The sequence below is a fragment of the Oncorhynchus masou genome, chromosome 7 (genome assembly GCF_036934945.1).
Source record: "Oncorhynchus masou masou isolate Uvic2021 chromosome 7, UVic_Omas_1.1, whole genome shotgun sequence".
Taxonomy (NCBI): Eukaryota; Metazoa; Chordata; class Actinopteri; order Salmoniformes; family Salmonidae; genus Oncorhynchus; species Oncorhynchus masou.
This window is the reverse complement of record NC_088218.1, coordinates 13,424,214-13,445,493: the sequence shown is the minus strand read 5'-3', so window position 1 is coordinate 13,445,493 and position 21,280 is coordinate 13,424,214. Positions and strand designations below refer to the sequence as shown.

The 21,280-nt window shown below is 50.8% G+C and overlaps 1 protein-coding gene across 1 annotated transcript in view; it reads left to right on the top strand.

The window, feature by feature from the left end:
- Positions 1-21,280, top strand: part of LOC135543314 (histone deacetylase 4-like) — a 92,142-nt gene that overhangs the window by 52,077 nt on the left and 18,785 nt on the right. Inside the window, exons 10-16 of the mRNA XM_064970490.1 lie at positions 1,690-1,870; positions 3,788-3,981; positions 11,233-11,433; positions 12,807-13,002; positions 13,292-13,425; positions 13,790-13,939; positions 14,426-14,533. Coding sequence (XP_064826562.1) covers positions 1,690-1,870; positions 3,788-3,981; positions 11,233-11,433; positions 12,807-13,002; positions 13,292-13,425; positions 13,790-13,939; positions 14,426-14,533 — 1,164 coding nt within the window. The remainder of the gene's footprint in view (positions 1-1,689; positions 1,871-3,787; positions 3,982-11,232; positions 11,434-12,806; positions 13,003-13,291; positions 13,426-13,789; positions 13,940-14,425; positions 14,534-21,280) is intronic.

Here is a 21,280-nt window from a genome sequence, read left to right as displayed (position 1 = left end):
TAAAAACAAGTCAAAATGAGGCTCAGTAGTGTGTGTGGCCTCCACGTGCCTGTATGACCTCCCTACAACGCCTGGGCATGCTCCTGATGAGGTGGCGGATGGTCTCCTGAGGGATCTCCTCCCAGACCTGGACTAAAGCATCCGCCAACTACTGGACAGTCTGTGGTGCAACGTGGCGTTGGTGGATGGAGCGAGACATGCTGTCCCAGATGTGCTCAATTGGATTCAGGTCTGAGGAACGGGCGGGCAAGTCCATAGCATCAATGCCTTCCTCTTGCAGGAACTGCTGTCACACTCCAGCCACATGAGATCTAGCATTTTCTTGCATTAGGAGGAACCCAGGGCCAACCGCACCAGCATATGGTCTCACAAGGGGTCTGACAATCTCATCTCGGTACCTAATGGCAGTCAGGCTACCTCTGGCGAGCACATGGAGAAATGCCACGCCACCATGACTGACCCACCGCCAAACTGGTCATGCTGGAGGATGTTGCAGGCAGCAGAAAATTCTCCACGGCGTCTCCAGACTCTGTCACGTCTGTCACATGTGCTCAGTGTGAACCTGCTTTCATCTGTGAAGAGCACAGGGCGCCAGTGGCAAATTTGCCAATCTTGGTGTTCTCTGGCAAATGCCAAACGTCCTGCACGGTGTTGGGCTGTAAGCACAACCCCCACCTGTGGACGTCAGACCCTCATACCACCCTTATGGAGTCTGTTTCCTACCGTTTGAGCAGACACATGCACATTTGTGGCCTGCTGGAGGTCATTTTGCAGGGCTCTGGCAGTGCTCCTCCTTGCACAAAGGCGGAGGTAGCGGTCCTGCTGCTGGGTTGTTGCCCTCCTCCGACCTCCTCCACGTCGCCTGATGTACTGGCCTGTCTCCAGGTAGCGCCTCCATGCTCTGGACACTACGCTGACAGACACAGCAAACCTTCTTGCCACAGCTCGCATTGATGTGCCATCCTGGATGAGCTGCACTACCTGAGCCACTTGTGTGGGTTGTAGACTCAGTCTCATGCTACCACTAGAGTGAAAGCACCGCCAGCATCCAAAAGTGACCAAAACATCAGCCAGGAAGCATAGGAACTGAGAAGTGGTCTGTGGTCACCACCTGCAGAACCACTCCTTTATTGGGGGTGTCTTGCTAATTGCCTATAATTTCCACCTGTTGTCTATTCCATTTGCACAACAGCATGTGAAATTTATTTTCAATCAGTGTTGCTTCCGAAGTGGACAATTTGATTTCACAGAAGTGTGATTGAATTGGAGTTACATTGTGTTGTTTAAGTGTTCCCTTTATTTTTTTGAGCAGTGTATAAGTACAGGCTTTCTTACCTGCAATACCTTACACAGATAAACAAATAAAAGTATGGCAACTTTTCTTTATCTAATTCTAATTCCCTCTTTATTTCTCTTTCTTTTTCTCCCTGTCTGTCTACATCTCATGTGACCTTGTGTTTTTGGGGGGAACCACCCCTCAAAGATGAATTCACAAATCACAATATTGCCAAAATAAATCTGTTTACAATAGCAACGACAACAGGCTTGTAATGTGTACCTCAGTCTTCCTAAAGCAGTTGGTATGAAACCAGTAAAGACAATAGAAGCATCCAACCAATGTCAGTTTAACATATAGATGTATCCCAACAGTTCTATGTAAAACACTTCTATACTGACCCCATTCTCCAGGTGACCTCAGCCCAGCAGGATGGGGGTCAACATTCGGCCCTCTCCCTCAGCCCCCCCTACCTAGGCGGTGCCCCCCTAGCCACCTACCTGGCTGACGGAGGGGGTGCAGGGGGGCACGGCCCACTACTGCAGCACTTGGTCCTGCTGGAACAGACTGGTGCGCACGGGCCCCTACTGGCAGGTGGGTACAGCAGTAGAATGGTACTTTGGTGGAGAACACACACACAGTGTCCCAGTACACTGTGTGCTTTCCTAACAGATAACCCCCCTCCCCCTTCCTTCTGTTGACAGACTTCCTTTCATCTTCTGTTAAGCAGAGGGTCAATGAGAGAGAAAGTTGTGCCCACCGGTGTTGAAGGAACACATCCATTGACTCACTTTCCCAGTGCTATTTTCAGCTGACAGTGGAGTAAATGACTGGTGACACGCACAGCCTTGGAAGTGATTGGGGGCTCCTTTTTTGGCAGACTAGAGAAGGTTCTTCTGCCAGGCTTGTAGTACTGTGCTCCTATTAACCTGTTGAAACTCCCCATCCCGGATCCGGGATCGTGACTAAAGCCTCAGGCTCATTAGCATAACGCAACGTTAACGATTTCTGAAAATCGCAAATAAAATTAAAATAATGCGTTTGCTCTCAAGCTTAGCCTTTTCTTAACAACACTGTCATCTCAGATTTTCAAAATATGCTTTTGAACCATAGAAATTGACTAATTTGTGTAAGAGTATGCAAAGCTAGCATAGCATTTTGTGTAGCATGTAGCACGCAACATTTTCACAAAAGCCAGATAACCAAATAAATAAAATCATTAACTTTGAAGAGCTTCGGATGTTTTCAATGAGGAGACTCTCAGTTACATAGCAAATGTGCAGTTTTTCAAAAAAAATATTATTTGTGTAGGACAAATCGCTCCGTTTTGTTCACGTTTGGCTATGAAAAAACCCTGTATACAGTTATAGCCTGAAGCTCATTAGCATAATGTAACGTTAACGATTTCTGAAAATCGCAAATAAAATGAAAATAATGCATCTGCTCTCAAGCTTAGCCTTTTCTTAACAACACTGTCATCTCAGATTTTCAAAATATGCTTTTGAACCATAGAAATTGACTAATTTGTGTAAGAGTATGCAAAGCTAGCAATGCATTTTGAATAACATGTAGCACGCAACATTTTCACAAAAACCAGATAACCAAATAAATAAAATCATTTACCTTTGAAGAGCTTCTGATGTTTTCAATGAGGAGACTCTCAGTTACACACCAAATGCGCAGTGTTTCCTGAAAGCGTCTGTGTGTAGGAGAAATCGTTCCGTTTTCTACATTGCGCCTGGCTACTGAAACGAACCGAAAATGCAGTCACCTACAACGTAAAACTTTTTCCGGATTAACTACATAATATCGACCGAAACATGGCAAACGTTGTTTGGAATCAGTCCTCAAGGTGTTTTTTCACATATCTCTTCATTGACATGCAGTTCGTGGAAGCTTGCTTTACTCTCTGTATTGTTTGGAAAAATACTGGCAGGTGACTTTTGCGCACCAATTTCGGTGCAGGACACCGGGCGGACACGTGGTAAATGTGGTCTCTTATGGTCAATCTTCCAATGATCTGCCTACAAATACGTCACAATGCTGCAGACACCTTGGGGAAACGACAGAAAGGGCAGACTCATTCCTCTTGCGTTCACAGCCATATAAGGAGATCATGACAAACAGAGCCTCAAAAATCCTTGTCATTTCCTGGATGCCATCTCATCTTGGTTTTGCCTGAAGCTCACGTTAAAGGGCACGCACAGAGAAGATCTTTGTATTTCTGGACACGTCAGAGTGTTTTCTTTCGAACAGTAGCAATTATATGCATAGTCGAGCATCTTTTTGTGACAAAATATCTTGTTTAAAACGGGAACGTTTTTCATCCAAAAATGAAATTGCGCCCCTAGAGTTTCAACAGGTTAAGCTCCATTCCACTGTTCTGTGTGTGCTTAACAGAGCCAGTTCCACTGCGGATATTTCTTGTCCTGGGACTAGTGTGTTTGTGTGGATTCGGGCGTGTGTATCCATGGCTATAACCATACCCTCGTGTGTGTATTCCCAACCCAGGTGTGGACGCCCTCCAGTCTCCCTCCATCCACATGCTGCGTGGGCAGCACCGTCCCTTGGGTCGGACCCAGTCGGCCCCACTGCCCCAGCAGAACGCCCAGGCCCAGGCCCTGCAGCAGCTGGTGGTCCAACAGCAACACCAACAGTTCCTGGAGAAACACAAACAGCAGTTCCAGCAGCTACACATCAACAAGGTAGAGGAGGAGCGGTGGGGGGGGAGCGGTGAGGGGAGGAGGAGCGGTGAGGGGGAGGAGTGGTGAGGGGGGAGGAGCGGTGAGGGGAGGAGGAGCGGTGAGGGGGGAGGAGCGGTGGGGGGAGGGAGCGGTAGGGGGGAGGAGGTGGGGGAGCGGTGAGGGGGGGAGGGAGCGGTGAGGGTGGGGGGAGCAGGGGGAGGGGTGAGGGGCGGTGAGGGTGGGGGGAGCGGTGAGGGGGGAGGAGCGGTGAGGGGAAGGGAGCGGTGAGGGGGGAGCGAGCGGTGAGAGTGGGGAGCGGTGAGGAGCGGTGAGGGAGGAGGAGCGGTGAGGGGGAGGAGGGGGAGCGGTGAGGGGAGGAGGAGCGGTGAGGGGGGAGGAGCGGTGAGGAGCGGTGAGGGGAGGAGGAGCGGTGAGGGGGAGGAGCGGTGAGGGGGAGGAGCGGTGAGGGGGAGGAGCGGTGAGGAGCGGGAGGGGAGGAGGAGCGGTGAGGAGCGGTGAGGGAGGAGGAGCGGTGAGGAGGGTGAGGGGAGGAGGAGCGGTGAGGGGAGGAGGAGCGGTGAGGGAGGAGGAGCGGTGAGGGGGAGGAGGAGCGGTGAGGGGAGGAGGGAGCGGTGAGGGGAGGAGGAGCGGTGAGGAGCGGTGAGGGGAAGAGGAGCGGTGAGGGGGGAGGAGCGGTGAGGGGAGGAGGAGCGGTGAGGGGGAGGGGGAGGAGCGGTGGGAGGGGGTGAGGAGCGGTGAGGAGCGAGGAGGAGCGGTGAGGGGGAGGAGCGGTGAGGAGCGGTGAGGGGAGGAGGAGCGGTGAGGGGGAGGAGCGGTGAGGAGCGGTGAGGGGTGAGGAGCGGTGAGGAGCGGTGAGGGGAAGAGAAGCGGTGAGGAGCGGTGAGGGGAGGAGGAGCGGTGAGGGGAGGAGGAGCGGTGAGGGAGGAGGAGCGGTGAGGGGGGAGGAGCGGTGAGGGGAGGAGGAGCGGAGGAGCGGTGAGGGGAAGAGGTGAAGGGAAGAGGAGCGGTGAGGAGCGGTGAGGGGAGGAGGAGCGGTGAGGGGAGGAGGAGCGGTGAGGGGAGGAGGAGCGGTGAGGGGAAGAGGAGCGGTGAGGAGCGGTGAGGGGAGGAGGAGCGGTGGGGAGGAGGAGCGGTGAGGGGAGGAGGAGCGGTGTGGGTAGGAGGTGGGGGGGAGGAGCGGTGGGGGAGGAGGAGCGGTGAGGGGAGGAGGGAGCGGTGGGGGGGAGGAGCGGTGGGGGGAGGGAGCGGTGAGGGGAGGAGGTGGACCGGTGAGGGAGGAGGAGCGGTGGGGGGAGCGGTGAGGGGAGGAGGAGCGGTGAGGGGGGGGGAGCGGTGAGGGGAAGAGGAGCGGTGAGGGGAGGAGGAGCGGTGAGGGGAGGAGGAGCGGTGAGGGGAGGAGGAGCGGTGAGGGGGAGGAGGAGCGGTGGGGGGAGGAGCGGTGAGGGGAGGAGGAGCGGTGGGGGGAGGAGAGGAGGAGGAGCGGTGGGGGGGGAGGAGCGGTGGGGGAGGAGGAGCGGTGAGGGGAGGAGGAGCGGTGGGGGGAGGAGCGGTGGGGGGGAGGAGCGGTGAGGGGGAGGAGCGGTGGGGGTGGCGAGGAAGAGGAGGAGGGAGAGAGGGGAGGAGGAGCGGTGAGGGGGGGAGGAGCGGTGAGGAGGGGGTGGTGAGGTGGGGTGGAGTCTGGGGGGAGGGGATGAGGAAGAGGAGGAGGGAGAGAGGGTGGGTTTGAGCAGTGGGGAGGGAGGGAAGAGGACGGGGTATAGCTGGAGGGTATATATGTCTTTTTGTTAATTATCCTCCCACAGGTACAATAGGGACAGGAAGCAATGTCCATGTTTCACAGTTGCTAAGGGCAGACTGTAGCTAACTCCACACCGCCATGGATACAAAGTGGAACTCCCTGCCATATATGGTCATTCAGGAACTAGGTAGCTGTGCTTTGCTGAGCGCTGTTTGGTTTTTTGTATTCATAATTTTCATGCCCTAAGGTAACATCCCCACAGACAAACAGTAAGAGGGTCACCGTTTAACTACTTTACAACGTTTCTCAACATTCAATCAAATGTTCAGTTCAGTTGGTCTTAGTGTTTTATCTCTGACCAGAGTAGATCTAATACTGTATATGAAAGTAATCTGTCAGAGCTTTGAAGGGCCAGATGGTAAAAGTCTATCAGTATGACTTGATCACAGGGTATTAGGTGGTGTAGTCTGTACAGGGTGCATTATTTATCTATTGTTACAGAAAGCACAGCCTCCCGAGTGGGGCACTGCATCGCTGTGCCTCTAGAGGTCCTGGTTCGAGTCCAGGCTCTGTCGCAGCCGGCCGGGCCCGGGAGACCGATGGGGCGGCGCACAATTGGCCCAGCATTGTCTGGGTTAGGGGAGGGTTTGGCCGGCAGGGATGTCCTTGTCCCATCGCGTTCTAGCGACTCCTGTGGCGGGCCGAGCGTAGTGCAGACTGACACGGTCACCAGTTGTACGGTGTTTCCTCCGACACATCGGTGCGGCTGGCTTCCGGGTTAAGTGGGCATTGTGTCAGGAAGCAGTGTGGCTTGGTTGGGTCATGTTTCGGAGGAAGCACGGCTCTCAACCTTCGCCTCTAAAAACACATTTAAAAAAACAACCTAGAAAGCATACAGTCATAGGCTCTTTTCTGAAATGGCACCCTATGCACTATGTAGTGCACTACTTTCAGCGCACTATATGGGGAATAGGGAGCCACTTTGGGGCGCCGCCATAGTCAATGGGGATAGAGGCAGTGGGCCCACATGTGATTCAGGTATATTTCTCTCATCGCTACTGAAAAAGGCCATTTCAGGATGTATAGTACCTCGTTAACAACGGGTTCTGTTTACAATGAAACGGAACGTTCCCCTTGGAAACCCCCCTTGACGTCACATGCGTTACTGAGTGCTGCCACACAAGTAGGAAAGAGCACAAACTATGAACAGGGAAGTAATTATAAAGAAACGTTTTGCATTCATTCCAGTGAAAAATCCCAACATTTCATGTGTTGGAACTTACAGTACTTCCCATAGAAAGAGAGCGGGGAGAGCGGGAGAGCGAGAGGGAGAGAGAGAGGGGGGGAGAGCGAGAGAGAGAGAGGGGGAGAGCGAGAGAGAGAGAGGGGGAGAGCGAGAGAGAGAGAGGGGGAGAGCGAGAGAGAGAGGGGGGAGAGCGAGAGAGAGAGAGGGGGAGAGCGAGAGAGAGAGAGGGGGAGAGCGAGAGAGAGAGGGGGGGAGAGCGAGAGAGAGAGAGAGAGAGAGAGAGAGGGGAGAGAGCGAGAGAGAGAGGGGGAGAGCGAGAGAGAGAGGGAGAGCGAGAGAGAGAGGGGGAGAGCGAGAGAGAGAGGGGGAGAGCGAGAGAGAGAGGGGGAGAGAGCGAGAGAGAGAGCGAGGGAGAGCGAGAGAGAGAGAGGGAGAGCGAGAGAGAGAGGGGGAGAGCGAGAGAGGAGAGCGGGATGGGAGAGAGAGAGCGAGAGAGAGGGAGCGAGAGAGCGAGGGGAGGAGAGAGAGAGCGAGAGAGAGGGGGGGAGAGCGCGAGAGAGGGGGAGAGCGAGAGAGAGAGGGGGAGAGCGAGAGAGAGAGGGGGAGAGCGAGAGAGAGAGGGGGAGAGCGAGAGAGAGAGGGGGAGAGCGAGAGAGAGAGGGGGAGAGCGAGAGAGAGAGGGGGAGAGCGAGAGAGAGAGGGGGAGAGCGAGAGAGAGAGGGGGAGAGCGAGAGAGAGAGAGGGGAGAGCGAGAGAGGAGAGCGGGAGGGGGAGAGCGTGGGGGAGAGCGAGAGAGCGAGGGGAGAGGGGAGGGAGGAGAGAGAGAGAGGGGAGAGAGAGAGAGGGGAGAGAGAGAGAGAGAGAGGGAGAGCGAAAGAGAGAGAGAGGGGGAGAGCGAGAGAGAGAGGGGGAGAGAGCGTGAGGGAGAGCAAGAGAGAGGGGGAGCGAGAGAGTGAGGGGAGAGCGGGGGGAGGAGAGAGAGAGGGGGAGAGCGAGAGAGAGAGGGGGAGAGCGAGAGAGAGAGAGAGAGAGGGGGAGAGCGAGCGGGGAGAGCGAGAGAGAGAGAGAGGGAGAGCGAGAGAGGAGGGGAGAGAGAGAGAGAGGGGGAGAGAGAGAGAGGGGAGAGGGAGAGAGAGGGGGAGAGCGAGAGCGAGGGAGCGAGAGCGAGGGAGAGAGGGAGAGCGTGAGAGAGAGATGGGAGAGAGACAGAGAGGGGAGAGCGAGAGAGAGAGGGGAGCACGAGAGAGAGAGCGAGTGAGAGGGGAGAGCGAGAGAGGGGAGAGCGAGAGAGAGGGGGAGAGAGCGAGAGAGAGGGGGAGAGAGCGAGAGAGAGAGGGGGGGAGAGCGAGAGAGAGAGGGGGAGAGCGAGAGAGAGAGGGGGAGAGCGAGAGAGAGAGGGGGAGAGCGAGAGAGAGAGGGGGAGAGCGAGAGAGAGAGAGGGGGAGCGAGAGAGAGAGGGGGAGAGCGAGAGAGGAGAGCGGGATGGGAGAGCGTGAGGGGAGAGCGAGAGAGAGGGGGGAGCGAGAGAGCGAGGGGAGGAGAGAGAGGGGGAGAGCGAGAGAGAGAGGGGGAGAGCGAGAGAGGGGGAGAGCGAGAGAGAGAGGGGGGAGAGCGAGAGAGAGAGGGGGAGAGCGAGAGAGAGAGGGGGAGAGCGAGAGAGAGAGGGGGAGAGCGAGAGAGAGAGGGGGAGAGCGAGAGAGAGGGGGAGAGCGAGAGAGAGAGTGGGGAGAGCGAGAGAGAGAGAGGGGAGAGCGAGAGTGGAGAGCGGGATGGGAGAGCGTGAGGGGAGAGCGAGAGAGAGGGAGAGCGAGAGAGCGAGGGGAGAGCGAGGGGAGGAGAGAGAGAGAGGGGAGAGAGAGAGAGAGGGGAGAGAGAGAGAGAGAGAGGGGAAAGCGAAAGAGAGAGAGAGGGGGAGAGCGAGAGAGAGAGGGGGGAGAGAGCGTGAGGGGAGAGCAAGAGAGAGGGGGGAGCGAGAGAGTGAGGGGAGAGCGAGGGGAGGAGAGAGAGAGGGGAGAGCGAGAGAGAGAGAGGGGAGAGCGAGAGAGAGAGAGAGAGAGGGGAGAGCGAGAGAGAGGGGAGAGCGAGAGAGAGGGAGAGCGAGAGAGAGAGAGAGGGAGAGCGAGAGAGGGAGGGGGAGAGAGAGAGAGAGGGAGAGAGAGAGAGGGGAGAGCGAGAGAGTGAGAGGGGAGAGCGAGAGCGAGGGGAGCGAGAGCGAGGGAGAGAGGGGAGAGCGTGAGAGAGAGATGGGAGAGAGACAGAGAGGGGAGAGCGAGAGAGAGAGGGGAGCACGAGAGAGAGAGCGAGTGAGAGGGGAGAGCGAGAGAGAGGGGAGAGCGAGAGAGAGGGGAGAGCGAGAGAGAGGGGAGAGCGAGAGAGAGAGGAGAGCGAGAGAGAGAGGGGAGAGAGAGAGAAGGAGGGGAGCGAGAGCGAGGGGAGCGAGAGCGAGGGGAGAGAGAGAGAGAGATCACTTAGCAGGGAAGGAAAAATAAGGTAGAGAGGGAGGGGGGAGTGAAGAAGGGAAAGAGCAGCTTGTTTGTGGAGGAGGATGAAGTAGCTGGTGAGGGTTCTGACGTCAACGCTGTTCCTCTGGCACCCTGCCACAGGCCCCGAGGTCTGACAGGCCTGCCAATAACGCACACACACACAATGTTGTAAAACTAACCTTGTGGGGACACACCATTCAGTCCCATTCAAAATCTTCTTTTCCCAAACCTATACCCCATCCCTAACCTGAACAACTAAGCTGAGCTCCTAAACCTCATTCTAACTTTAACCCTAAACCCCCGAGAAATATCATTGGACTTTGTGTGGAACCCAAAAACACACACACACACACACACACACACACACACACACACACACACACACACACACACACACACACACACTAGACCGGAGTAAAATACATTGCTGTGTTTCAATTTCACCTGAATAGTTGTATCTGGAAGTCTTTTTGTATTGCAGACATTTTGCAGTGCACTTGTGTTGAATGACTTAGATAATTGTACACTAATATGGATCAAAACAAAGTAGCACACGAGACATTTCCAAGTAGGCCTATTAACTGACCGACACTGATGAATGCTTAAAATACAAGTCATTATTTCTGCCCATTGTTTACACACAGGAACAGTGCCAAGAGATGTTCCCCTGTACAGAGTGGGATGATTCCTTTCCCTGGCACACACACCATCTCCCCTCTTTCCTTTCTTTCATCCCTCCTTTTCTTTCCCTTTAACAAGCTTCATTCCCCTGTACAGAGTGGGATGATTCCTTTCCCTGGCACACACACCATCTCCCCTCTTTCCTTTCTTTCATCCCTCCTTTTCTTTCCCTTTAACAAGCTTCATTCCCCTGTACAGAGTGGGATGATTCCTTTCCCTGGCACACACACCATCTCCCCTCTTTCCTTTCTTTCATCCCTCCTTTTCTTTCCCTTTAACAAGCTTCATTCCCTGTACAGAGTGGGATGATTCCTTTCCCTGGCACACACACCATCTCCCCTCTTTCCTTTCTTTCATCCCTCCTTTTCTTTCCCTTTAACAAGCTTCATTCCCCTGTACAGAGTGGGATGATTCCTTTCCCTGGCACACACACCATCTCCCTCTTTCCTTTCTTTCATCCCTCCCTTTCTTTCCCTTTAACAAGCTTCATTCCCCTGTAGAGAGTGGGATGATTCCTTTCCCTGGCACACACACATCTCCCTCTTTCCTTTCTTTCATCCCTCCTTTTCTTTCCCTTTAACAAGCTTCATTCCCCTGTACAGAGTGGGATGATTCCTTTCCCTGGCACACACACCATCTCCCCTCTTTCCTTTCTTTCATCCCTCCTTTTCTTTCCCTTTAACAAGCTTCATTTGGTTTTTCAACTCGTGCTCAGAGGTTTGCCATTGACCGTTCAGTGTATGAGAACCTACACACGGGAGACTCTGGGGAAAATGGACCCCTGTCTCCGTGGACCCTTGATCCCACTCACAGCCGTTATTACATAGTGATCTAGTTTCCCATTCATGGCCAGTATGTGTGGATAGGAGATGTGGAGCTCAGTGCACTGCTTTGTGGACAGCTTCTAGCAGCTTCCACTGACACACACACACACACACACCTCAATGTTAAAATGTTGACCGCCACGTCTTAGTAAAGCTACATCTTTCACTATAGAACTCCTATACTACTACTGTTGTAACAACTGCAGTAACTACTGTATTACTACTGTACTGCATATCATCAATGACAAGACCATGGATTGACCCATACCCTCTCCTTAGATGATGGGCAAGCCCAGTGAGCCCACGGGAACCCGGCAGCACCAGAGTCACCCGGAGGAGACCGAGGAAGAGCTGAGGGAGCACCAGGCCCTCTCTCCCCAGGACGGAGGCTTTCCGTGTGGGTTCGCCATCAAACAAGAGCCCCCAGACCCCCAAGAGAACCAGGAGGAGGACATGCAGCAGGAACTGCTGTTCAGACAGGTAGGAGGAGTGAGTGTGAGAGAGGGAGCTACCACAGGTCAATAGGATGTGCTAGTGATGTCATCCTACTTCCAGGGTCAGGGCCTACTTCGGGGCGGCATGGTAGCCTAGTGGTTAGAGCATTGGACTAGTAACCAGAAGGTTGCAAGTTAAAACCCCTGAGCTGACAAGGCAGTTAACCCACTGTTCCCAGGCCGTCATTGAAAATAAGAATTTGTTCTTAACTGACTTGCCTGGTTAAATAAAGGTAAAAAAAAAAAAAAAAAATGTTTCAAGATCATCATCAATTTATCATCCCGTCAGAACTGTGTCAGTTCGTCAGGGCCTGGACTCCACAAGGTGTCAATGTTCCACAGGGAGGCTGGTCCATGTTGACTCCAATGTCAGTTGTCAAGTTGGCTGGATGTCCTTTAGGTGGTGAACCATTCTTGATACACACGGGAAACTGTTGAGCGTGAAAAACCCAGCAGCGTTGCAGTTCCTGTCACAAACTGGTGCTGTCTTGCCCATTCACCCTCAATTGCACACATACTCGATCCATGTCTCCCAGGCTTAAAAATCCTTATTTAACTGTTCTCTTCCACTTCGTGAGAGGGATCACACCATTCACCTGGATTCACCTGCTCAGTCTTTGTCATGAAAAGAAGAATATTGTGTATACTCAGTGAACACCTGGTAGGAGTTGTAGTTCTCATGAAATGGTGGTAACTTTTCGGCTTCTTCTTGGCCCCCAAATATGTTGAAACCAACATATGGTAAGTAAATTCACTCGCAAACAAGTATACATTTTGATATATATCTTAAATGACTGCATTTCCATGACTTTGACAATGCACATTTGAGGCTCATTCTCAGCGTACAAAACAAGCACTTTCATATCGGTATTGACTTTATGGCACACACACACACACACACACACACACACACACACACACACACACACACACACACACACACACACAATTATCTTGTTTATCAGTAGTTGTGTTTATTGAATGATTCACTTGGGTAATAATATGCTATTTCCTGTCCCAGCATGCTATGTTTCTGACACAGAGTCCTTCTTTAATGAGAGGAAACCATGCATCTTTTAAATCCACTTCCTCTGCTGCAGATAGATGTCATGTGTTTCGGTTCACCTCACGTAGCTTGACTGCCGCCGTGTGGCCAAATGTTGTAAATACATTATAAAGAGCAGGTGATGTCACAATAGCCATCGGTGGCTGTGTCTGTTGCTATCATGCAATGTTGTTCTATCCCTTCTTTCTCTTTCCACCGGCTCTTTTCTCTTTCTCTCCTCCTTCTCTCTTTCTCTCTCCTTCTCTCCTCTCTCTCAACCCCTCCTCGTCCCCCTCTTTCCTCTCTCTGAGCAGCAGGCCATATTGTTGGAGCAGCAGAGAATCCACCAGCTGAGAAACTATCAGGCTTCCATGGAGGCAGCCGGTCTGTCAATCACCTTCCCAGGTCACCGCCCCCTCTCCAGGGCCCAATCGTCTCCGGCCTCCGCTTCCTCCTTCCCCATCTCTGTCCCGCCTCCTGAGCCTCCCACCAAACCTCGCTTCACCACAGGTTAGTAGTAATGCTCTTCTCTTTTATATCAATCAAATGTATTTGTAAAGCCCTTTTCCATCAGCAGATGTCACCAAGTGCTGTTCAGAAGCCCAGCTTAAACCCTAAAACAGCAAGCAATGTAGATGTAGATTCATTTTTATATATTTCTCTTTGTCTGTCGCTCCTTTATCCCTCCTTATTTTGCTCTGTCAGTTTGTTGTTTCCACTTGTGTGTGTGGATGTGTGTGTGTGTGTGTCAGTGGTAATATGCGTGTGTTCATGCTAATGTCCTGGGTTCTACCTGCAGGGTTGGTGTATGACTCTCTGATGCAGAAGCACCAGTGTATGTGCGGGAACACACACACCCATCCGGAGCACGCCGGGCGCGTCCAGAGCATCTGGTCCAGACTGCAGGAGACGGGACTTAGGGGACAGTGTGAGGTACATTCTAAAGCCTTCAACCATCCTTCTCTTTGCTATTCTCTGTTATAGAATCATTTTTATTTGTATTTGTATTCTTCAAACAAGCGTGAATTTAATTCATTTCTGTTGCTAGGAGTTACCAACTGATGCATAAACATACATCATTGCTTATCCTTTCCATGTACTTTGTCATTTGTGATTCACTTAAACACAGAGAATCCATTTTGTGTGTGTGTGTGTGTGGGTGTGTGTGTGTGGGTGTGTGTGTGGGTGTGTGTGTGTGGGTGTGTGTGTGTGTGTGTGTGGGTGTGTGTGTGGGTGTGGGTGTGGGTGTGTGTGTGGGTGTGTGTGTGTGGGTGTGGGTGTGTGTGTGTGTGTGTAGTGTATCCGTGGTAGGAAGGCCACTCTGGAGGAGCTCCAGACAGTCCACTCTGAAGCCCACGTCCTGCTGTATGGAACCAACCCCCTCCGACAGAAACTAGACTGTTCAGTCACGCCCATGTTAGTCAGATTACCATGTGGAGGAGTGGGGGTGAGTCTTCATCCTCCTTTCTTCTCCTCCTCCTCCTTCTTTCTCCTCCTTTCTCCTCTGCCTCCTCCTCATCTTCGTTTTCCTCCTCCTCAATGGTCAAATCATTAACCCCGTTTTATATTTTGGCAATGAACCCGTTTATCTACTTCACCAAAGTGAAATGAACACGTGGCTCATGGATACAATGTGTATGTCTCTGTGTCCAGTATGAAGGAAGATAGAGGTAGTTTCACGAGTCAATGCTAACTGGTGTTAGCACAATAAATGGGTGTCTATGGTAACAACTATCATGCTAGCTTATGGTCACATGCAAGCTGTTACCACAGACGTCCAGTCATTGTGCTTATGCTAGTTCCTTCTTTCAAATTGCACGCAGACATAAAAATGGTCTCCACAAATTTGTCTGACTCTGGGCAAGTAGATAAAGGGCTGCATTGCCAACATCCCAAAGTGTCCCTTTAACTGTGACGATGATGATGATTGCAGGTGGACAGTGACACCATCTGGAACGAGGTCCATTCCTCTACTGCAGTTCGTCTGGCTGTGGGTTCTGTGGTGGAGCTGGTGTTCAAAGTGGCCACTGGTGAACTGAAGGTGAGTCCTCTCTATCCTCTTCTCCTTTTCATCCCTCTATCCCTCCATTAAGGTTAGGTCTCTACCCTCTTCTCCTTTTCATCCCTCTATCCCTCCATTAAGGTTAGGTCTCTACCCTCCTCTTCTCCTTTTCATCCCTCTATCCCTCCATTAAGGTTAGGTCTCTCTACCCTCCTCTTCTCCTTTTCATCCCTCTATCCCTCCATTAAGGTTAGGTCTCTCTACCCTCCTCTTCTCCTTTTCATCCCTCTATCCCTCCGTTAAGGTTAGGTCTCTCTACCCTCCTTCTCCTTTTCATCCCTCTATCCCTCCGTTAAGGTTAGGTCTCTCTACCCTCCTCTTCTCCTTTTCATCCCTCTATCCCTCCATTAAGGTTAGGTCTCTACCCTCCTATTCTCCTTTTCATCCCTCTATCCCTCCATTAAGGTTAGGTCTCTACCCTCCTCTTCTCCTTTTCATCCCTCTATCCCTCCATTAAGGTTAGGTCTCTACCCTCCTCTTCTCCTTTTCATCCCTCTATCCCTCCATTAAGGTTAGGTCTCTCTACCCTCCTCTTCTCCTTTTCATCCCTCTATCCCTCCATTAAGGTTAGGTCTCTATCCTCCTCTTCTCCTTTTCATCCCTCTATCCCTCCATTAAGGTTAGGTCTCTATCCTCCTCTTCTCCTTTTCATCCCTCTATCCCTCCATTAAGGTTAGGTCTCTACCCTCCTCTTCTCCTTTTCATCCCTCTATCCCTCCATTAAGGTTAGGTCTCTATCCTCCTCTTCTCCTTTTCATCCCTCTATCCCTCCATTAAGGTTAGGTCTCTCTACCCTCTTCTCCTTTTCATCCCTCTATCCCTCCATTAAGGTTAGGTCTCTCTACCCTCTTCTCCTTTTCATCCCTCTATCCCTCCATTAAGGTTAGGTCTCTACCCTCTTCTCCTTTTCATCCCTCTATCCCTCCATTAAGGTTAGGTCTCTCTACCCTCCTCTTCTCCTTTTCATCCCTCTATCCCTCCATTAAGGTTAGGTCTCTCTACCCTCCTCTTCTCCTTTTCATCCCTCTATCCCTCCATTAAGGTTAGGTCTCTACCCTCCTCTTCTCCTTTTCATCCCTCTATCCCTCCATTAAGGTTAGGTCTCTACCCTCTTCTCCTTTTCATCCCTCTATCCCTCCATTAAGGTTAGGTCTCTACCCTCCTCTTCTCCTTTTCATCCCTCTATCCCTCCATTAAGGTTAGGTCTCTCTACCCTCCTCTTCTCCTTTTCATCCCTCTATCCCTCCATTAAGGTTAGGTCTCTACCCTCCTCTTCTCCTTTTCATCCCTCTATCCCTCCATTAAGGTTAGGTCTCTACCCTCTTCTCCTTTTCATCCCTCTATCCCTCCATTAAGGTTAGGTCTCTACCCTCCTATTCTCCTTTTCATCCCTCTATCCCTCCATTAAGGTTAGGTCTCTACCCTCCTCTTCTCCTTTTCATCCCTCTATCCCTCCATTAAGGTTAGGTCTCTACCCTCCTCTTCTCCTTTTCATCCCTCTATCCCTCCATTAAGGTTAGGTCTCTACCCTCTTCTCCTTTTCATCCCTCTATCCCTCCATTAAGGTTAGGTCTCTACCCTCCTCTTCTCCTTTTCATCCCTCTATCCCTCCATTAAGGTTAGGTCTCTCTACCCTCCTCTTCTCCTTTTCATCCCTCTATCCCTCCATTAAGGTTAGGTCTCTATCCTCCTCTTCTCCTTTTCATCCCTCTATCCCTCCATTAAGGTTAGGTCTCTACCCTCCTCTTCTCCTTTTCATCCCTCTATCCCTCCATTAAGGTTAGGTCTCTCTACCCTCCTCTTCTCCTTTTCATCCCTCTATCCCTCCATTAAGGTTAGGTCTCTATCCTCCTCTTCTCCTTTTCATCCCTCTATCCCTCCATTAAGGTTAGGTCTCTATCCTCCTCTTCTCCTTTTCATCCCTCTATCCCTCCATTAAGGTTAGGTCTCTACCCTCCTCTTCTCCTTTTCATCCCTCTATCCCTCCATTAAGGTTAGGTCTCTATCCTCCTCTTCTCCTTTTCATCCCTCTATCCCTCCATTAAGGTTAGGTCTCTCTATCCTCCTCTTCTCCTTTTCATCCCTCTATCCCTCCATTAAGGTTAGGTCTCTCTACCCTCCTCTTCTCCTTTTCATCCCTCTATCCCTCCATTAAGGTTAGGTCTCTACCCTCTTCTCCTTTTCATCCCTCTATCCCTCCATTAAGGTTAGGTCTCTCTACCCTCCTCTTCTCCTTTTCATCCCTCTATCCCTCCATTAAGGTTAGGTCTCTCTACCCTCCTCTTCTCCTTTTCATCCCTCTATCTCTTCTCCTTTTCATCCCTCTATCCCTCCATTAAGGTTAGGTCTCTCTATCCTCCTCTTCTCCTTTTCATCCCTCTATCCCTCCATTAAGGTTAGGTCTCTATCCTCCTCTTCTCCTTTTCATCCCTCTATCCCTCCATTAAGGTTAGGTCTCTCTACCCTCCTCTTCTCCTTTTCATCCCTCTATCCCTCCATTAAGGTTAGGTCTCTCTACCCTCCTCTTCTCCTTTTCATCCCTCTATCCCTCCATTAAGGTTAGGTCTCTCCCTCCCTCTTCTCCTTTTCATCCCTCTATCCCTCCATTAAGGTTAGGTCTCTCTACCCTCTTCTCCTTTTCATCCCTCTATCCCTCCATTAAGGTTAGGTCTCTACCCTCCTCTTCTCCTTTTCATCCCTCTATCCCTCCATTAAGGTTAGGTCTCTCTACCCTCCTCTTCTCCTTTTCATCCCTCTATCCCTCCATTAAGGTTAGGTCTCTCTACCCTCCTCTTCTCCTTTTCTTTTCATCCCTCTATCCCTCCATTAAGGTTAGGTCTCTACCCTCCTCTTCTCCTTTTCATCCCTCTATCCCTCCATTAAGGTTAGGTCTCTACCCTCTTCTCCTTTTCATCCCTCTATCCCTCCATTAAGGTTAGGTCTCTACCCTCCTCTTCTCCTTTTCATCCCTCTATCCCTCCATTAAGGTTAGGTCTCTCTACCCTCCTCTTCTCCTTTTCATCCCTCTATCCCTCCATTAAGGTTAGGTCTCTACCCTCTTCTCCTTTTCATCCCTCTATCCCTCCATTAAGGTTAGGTCTCTCTACCCTCTTCTCCTTTTTAGGTCATCCCTCTATCCCTCCATTAAGGTTAGGTCTCTACCCTCTTCTCCTTTTCATCCCTCTATCCCTCCATTAAGGTTAGGTCTCTACCCTCTTCTCCTTTTCATCCCTCTATCCCTCCATTAAGGTTAGGTCTCTACCCTCCTCTTCTCCTTTTCATCCCTCTATCCCTCCATTAAGGTTAGGTCTCTACCCTCTTCTCCTTTTCATCCCTCTATCCCTCCATTAAGGTTAGGTCTCTCTACCCTCCTCTTCTCCTTTTCATCCCTCTATCCCTCCATTAAGGTTAGGTCTCTACCCTCTTCTCCTTTTCATCCCTCTATCCCTCCATTAAGGTTAGGTCTCTACCCTCCTCTTCTCCTTTTCATCCCTCTATCCCTCCATTAAGGTTAGGTCTCTACCCTCTTCTCCTTTTCATCCCTCTATCCCTCCATTAAGGTTAGGTCTCTACCCTCCTCTTCTCCTTTTCATCCCTCTATCCCTCCATTAAGGTTAGGTCTCTACCCTCCTCTTCTCCTTTTCATCCCTCTATCCCTCCATTAAGGTTAGGTCTCTACCCTCCTCTTCTCCTTTTCATCCCTCTATCCCTCCATTAAGGTTAGGTCTCTACCCTCTTCTCCTTTTCATCCCTCTATCCCTCCATTAAGGTTAGGTCTCTACCCTCCTCTTCTCCTTTTCATCCCTCTATCCCTCCATTAAGGTTAGGTCTCTCTATCCTCCTCTTCTCCTTTTCATCCCTCTATCCCTCCATTAAGGTTAGGTCTCTCTATCCTCCTCTTCTCCTTTTCATCCCTCTATCCCTCCATTAAGGTTAGGTCTCTCTACCCTCCTCTTCTCCTTTTCATCCCTCTATCCCTCCATTAAGGTTAGGTCTCTATCCTCCTTCTCCTTTTCATCCCTCTATCCCTCCATTAAGGTTAGGTCTCTACCCTCCTCTTCTCCTTTTCATCCCTCTATCCCTCCATTAAGGTTAGGTCTCTACCTTCCTCTTCTCCTTTTCATCCCTCTATCCCTCCATTAAGGTTAGGTCTCTATCCTCCTTCTCCTTTTCATCCCTCTATCCCTCCATTAAGGTTAGGTCTCTACCCTCCTCTTCTCCTTTTCATCCCTCTATCCCTCCATTAAGGTTAGGTCTATCCTCCTTCTCCTTTTCATCCCTCTATCCCTCCATTAAGGTTAGGTCTCTACCCTCTTCTCCTTTTCATCCCTCTATCCCTCCATTAAGGTTAGGTCTCTCTACCCTCCTCTTCTCCTTTTCATCCCTCTATCCCTCCATTAAGGTTAGGTCTCTCTACCCTCCTCTTCTCCTTTTCATCCCTCTATCCCTCCATTAAGGTTAGGTCTCTCTACCCTCCTCTTCTCCTTTTCATCCCTCTATCCCTCCATTAAGATTAGGTCTCTCTACCCTCTTCTCCTTTTCATCCCTCTATCCCTCCATTAAGGTTAGGTCTCTCTACCCTCCTCTTCTCCTTTTCATCCCTCTATCCCTCCATTAAGGTTAGGTCTCTACCCTCTTCTCCTTTTCATCCCTCTATCCCTCCATTAAGGTTAGGTCTCTACCTTCCTCTTCTCCTTTTCATCCCTCTATCCCTCCATTAAGGTTAGGTCTCTATCCTCCTCTTCTCCTTTTCATCCCTCTATCCCTCCATTAAGGTTAGGTCTCTCTACCCTCCTCTTCTCCTTTTCATCCCTCTATCCCTCCATTAAGGTTAGGTCTCTATCCTCCTTCTCCTTTTCATCCCTCTATCCCTCCATTAAGGTTAGGTCTCTACCCTCTTCTCCTTTTCATCCCTCTATCCCTCCATTAAGGTTAGGTCTCTCTACCCTCCTCTTCTCCTTTTCATCCCTCTATCCCTCCATTAAGGTTAGGTCTCTCTACCCTCCTCTTCTCCTTTTCATCCCTCTATCCCTCCATTAAGGTTAGGTCTCTCTACCCTCCTCTTCTCCTTTTCATCCCTCTATCCCTCCATTAAGATTAGGTCTCTCTACCCTCTTCTCCTTTTCATCCCTCTATCCCTCCATTAAGGTTAGGTCTCTCTACCCTCCTCTTCTCCTTTTCATCCCTCTATCCCTCCATTAAGGTTAGGTCTCTACCCTCTTCTCCTTTTCATCCCTCTATCCCTCCATTAAGGTTAGGTCTCTACCCTCCTCTTCTCCTTTTCATCCCTCTATCCCTCCATTAAGGTTAGGTCTCTACCCTCCTCTTCTCCTTTTCATCCCTCTATCCCTCCATTAAGGTTAGGTCTCTCTACCCTCCTCTTCTCCTTTTCATCCCTCTATCCCTCCATTAAGGTTAGGTCTCTCTACCCTCCTCTTCTCCTTTTCATCCCTCTATCCCTCCATTAAGGTTAGGTCTCTCTACCCTCCTCTTCTCCTTTTCATCCCTCTATCCCTCCATTAAGGTTAGGTCTCTACCCTCCTCTTCTCCTTTTCATCCCTCTATCCCTCCATTAAGGTTAGGTCTCTCTACCCTCCTCTTCTCCTTTTCATCCCTCTATCCCTCCATTAAGGTTAGGTCTCTACCCTCCTCTTCTCCTTTTCATCCCTCTATCCCTCCATTAAGGTTAGGTCTCTACCCTCCTCTTCTCCTTTTCATCCCTCTATCCCTCCATTAAGGTTAGGTCTCTACCCTCTTCTCCTTTTCATCCCTCTATCCCTCCATTAAGGTTAGGTCTCTACCCTCTTCTCCTTTTCATCCCTCTATCCCTCCATTAAGGTTAGGTCTCTACCCTCTTCTCCTTTTCATCCCTCTATCCCTCCATTAAGGTTAGGTCTCTCTACCCTCCTCTTCTCCTTTGCATCCCTCTATCCCTCCATTAAGGTTAGGTCTCTACCCTCCTCTTCTCCTTTTCATCCCTCTATCCCTCCATTAAGGTTAGGTCTCTCTACCCTCCTCTTCTCCTTTTCATCCCTCTATCCCTCCATTAAGGTTAGGTCTCTCTATCCTCCTCTTCTCCTTTTCATCCCTATATCCCTCCATTAAGGTTAGGTCTCTCTATCCTCCTCTTCTCCTTTTCATCCCTCTATCCCTCCATTAAGGTTAGGTCTCTCTATCCTCCTCTTCTCCTTTTCATCCCTCTATCCCTCCATTAAGGTTAGGTCTCTCTATCCTCCTCTTCTCCTTTTCATCCCTCTATCCCTCCATTAAGGTTAGGTCTCTCTACCCTCCTCTTCTCCTTTTCATCCCTCTATCCCTCCATTAAGGTTAGGTCTCTACCCTCCTCTTCTCCTTTTCATCCCTCTATCCCTCCATTAAGGTTAGGTCTCTACCCCTCCTCTTCTCCTTTTCATCCCTCTATCCCTCCATTAAGGTTAGGTCTCTCTACCCTCTTCTCCTTTTCATCCCTCTATCCCTCCATTAAGGTTAGGTCTCTCTACCCTCTTCTCCTTTTCATCCCTCTATCCCTCCATTAAGGTTAGGTCTCTCTACCCTCCTCTTCTCCTTTTCATCCCTCTATCCCTCCATTAAGGTTAGGTCTCTCTACCCTCTTCTCCTTTTCATCCCTCTATCCCTCCATTAAGGTTAGGTCTCTACCCTCCTCTTCTCCTTTTCATCCCTCTATCCCTCCATTAAGGTTAGGTCTCTACCCTCTTCTCCTTTTCA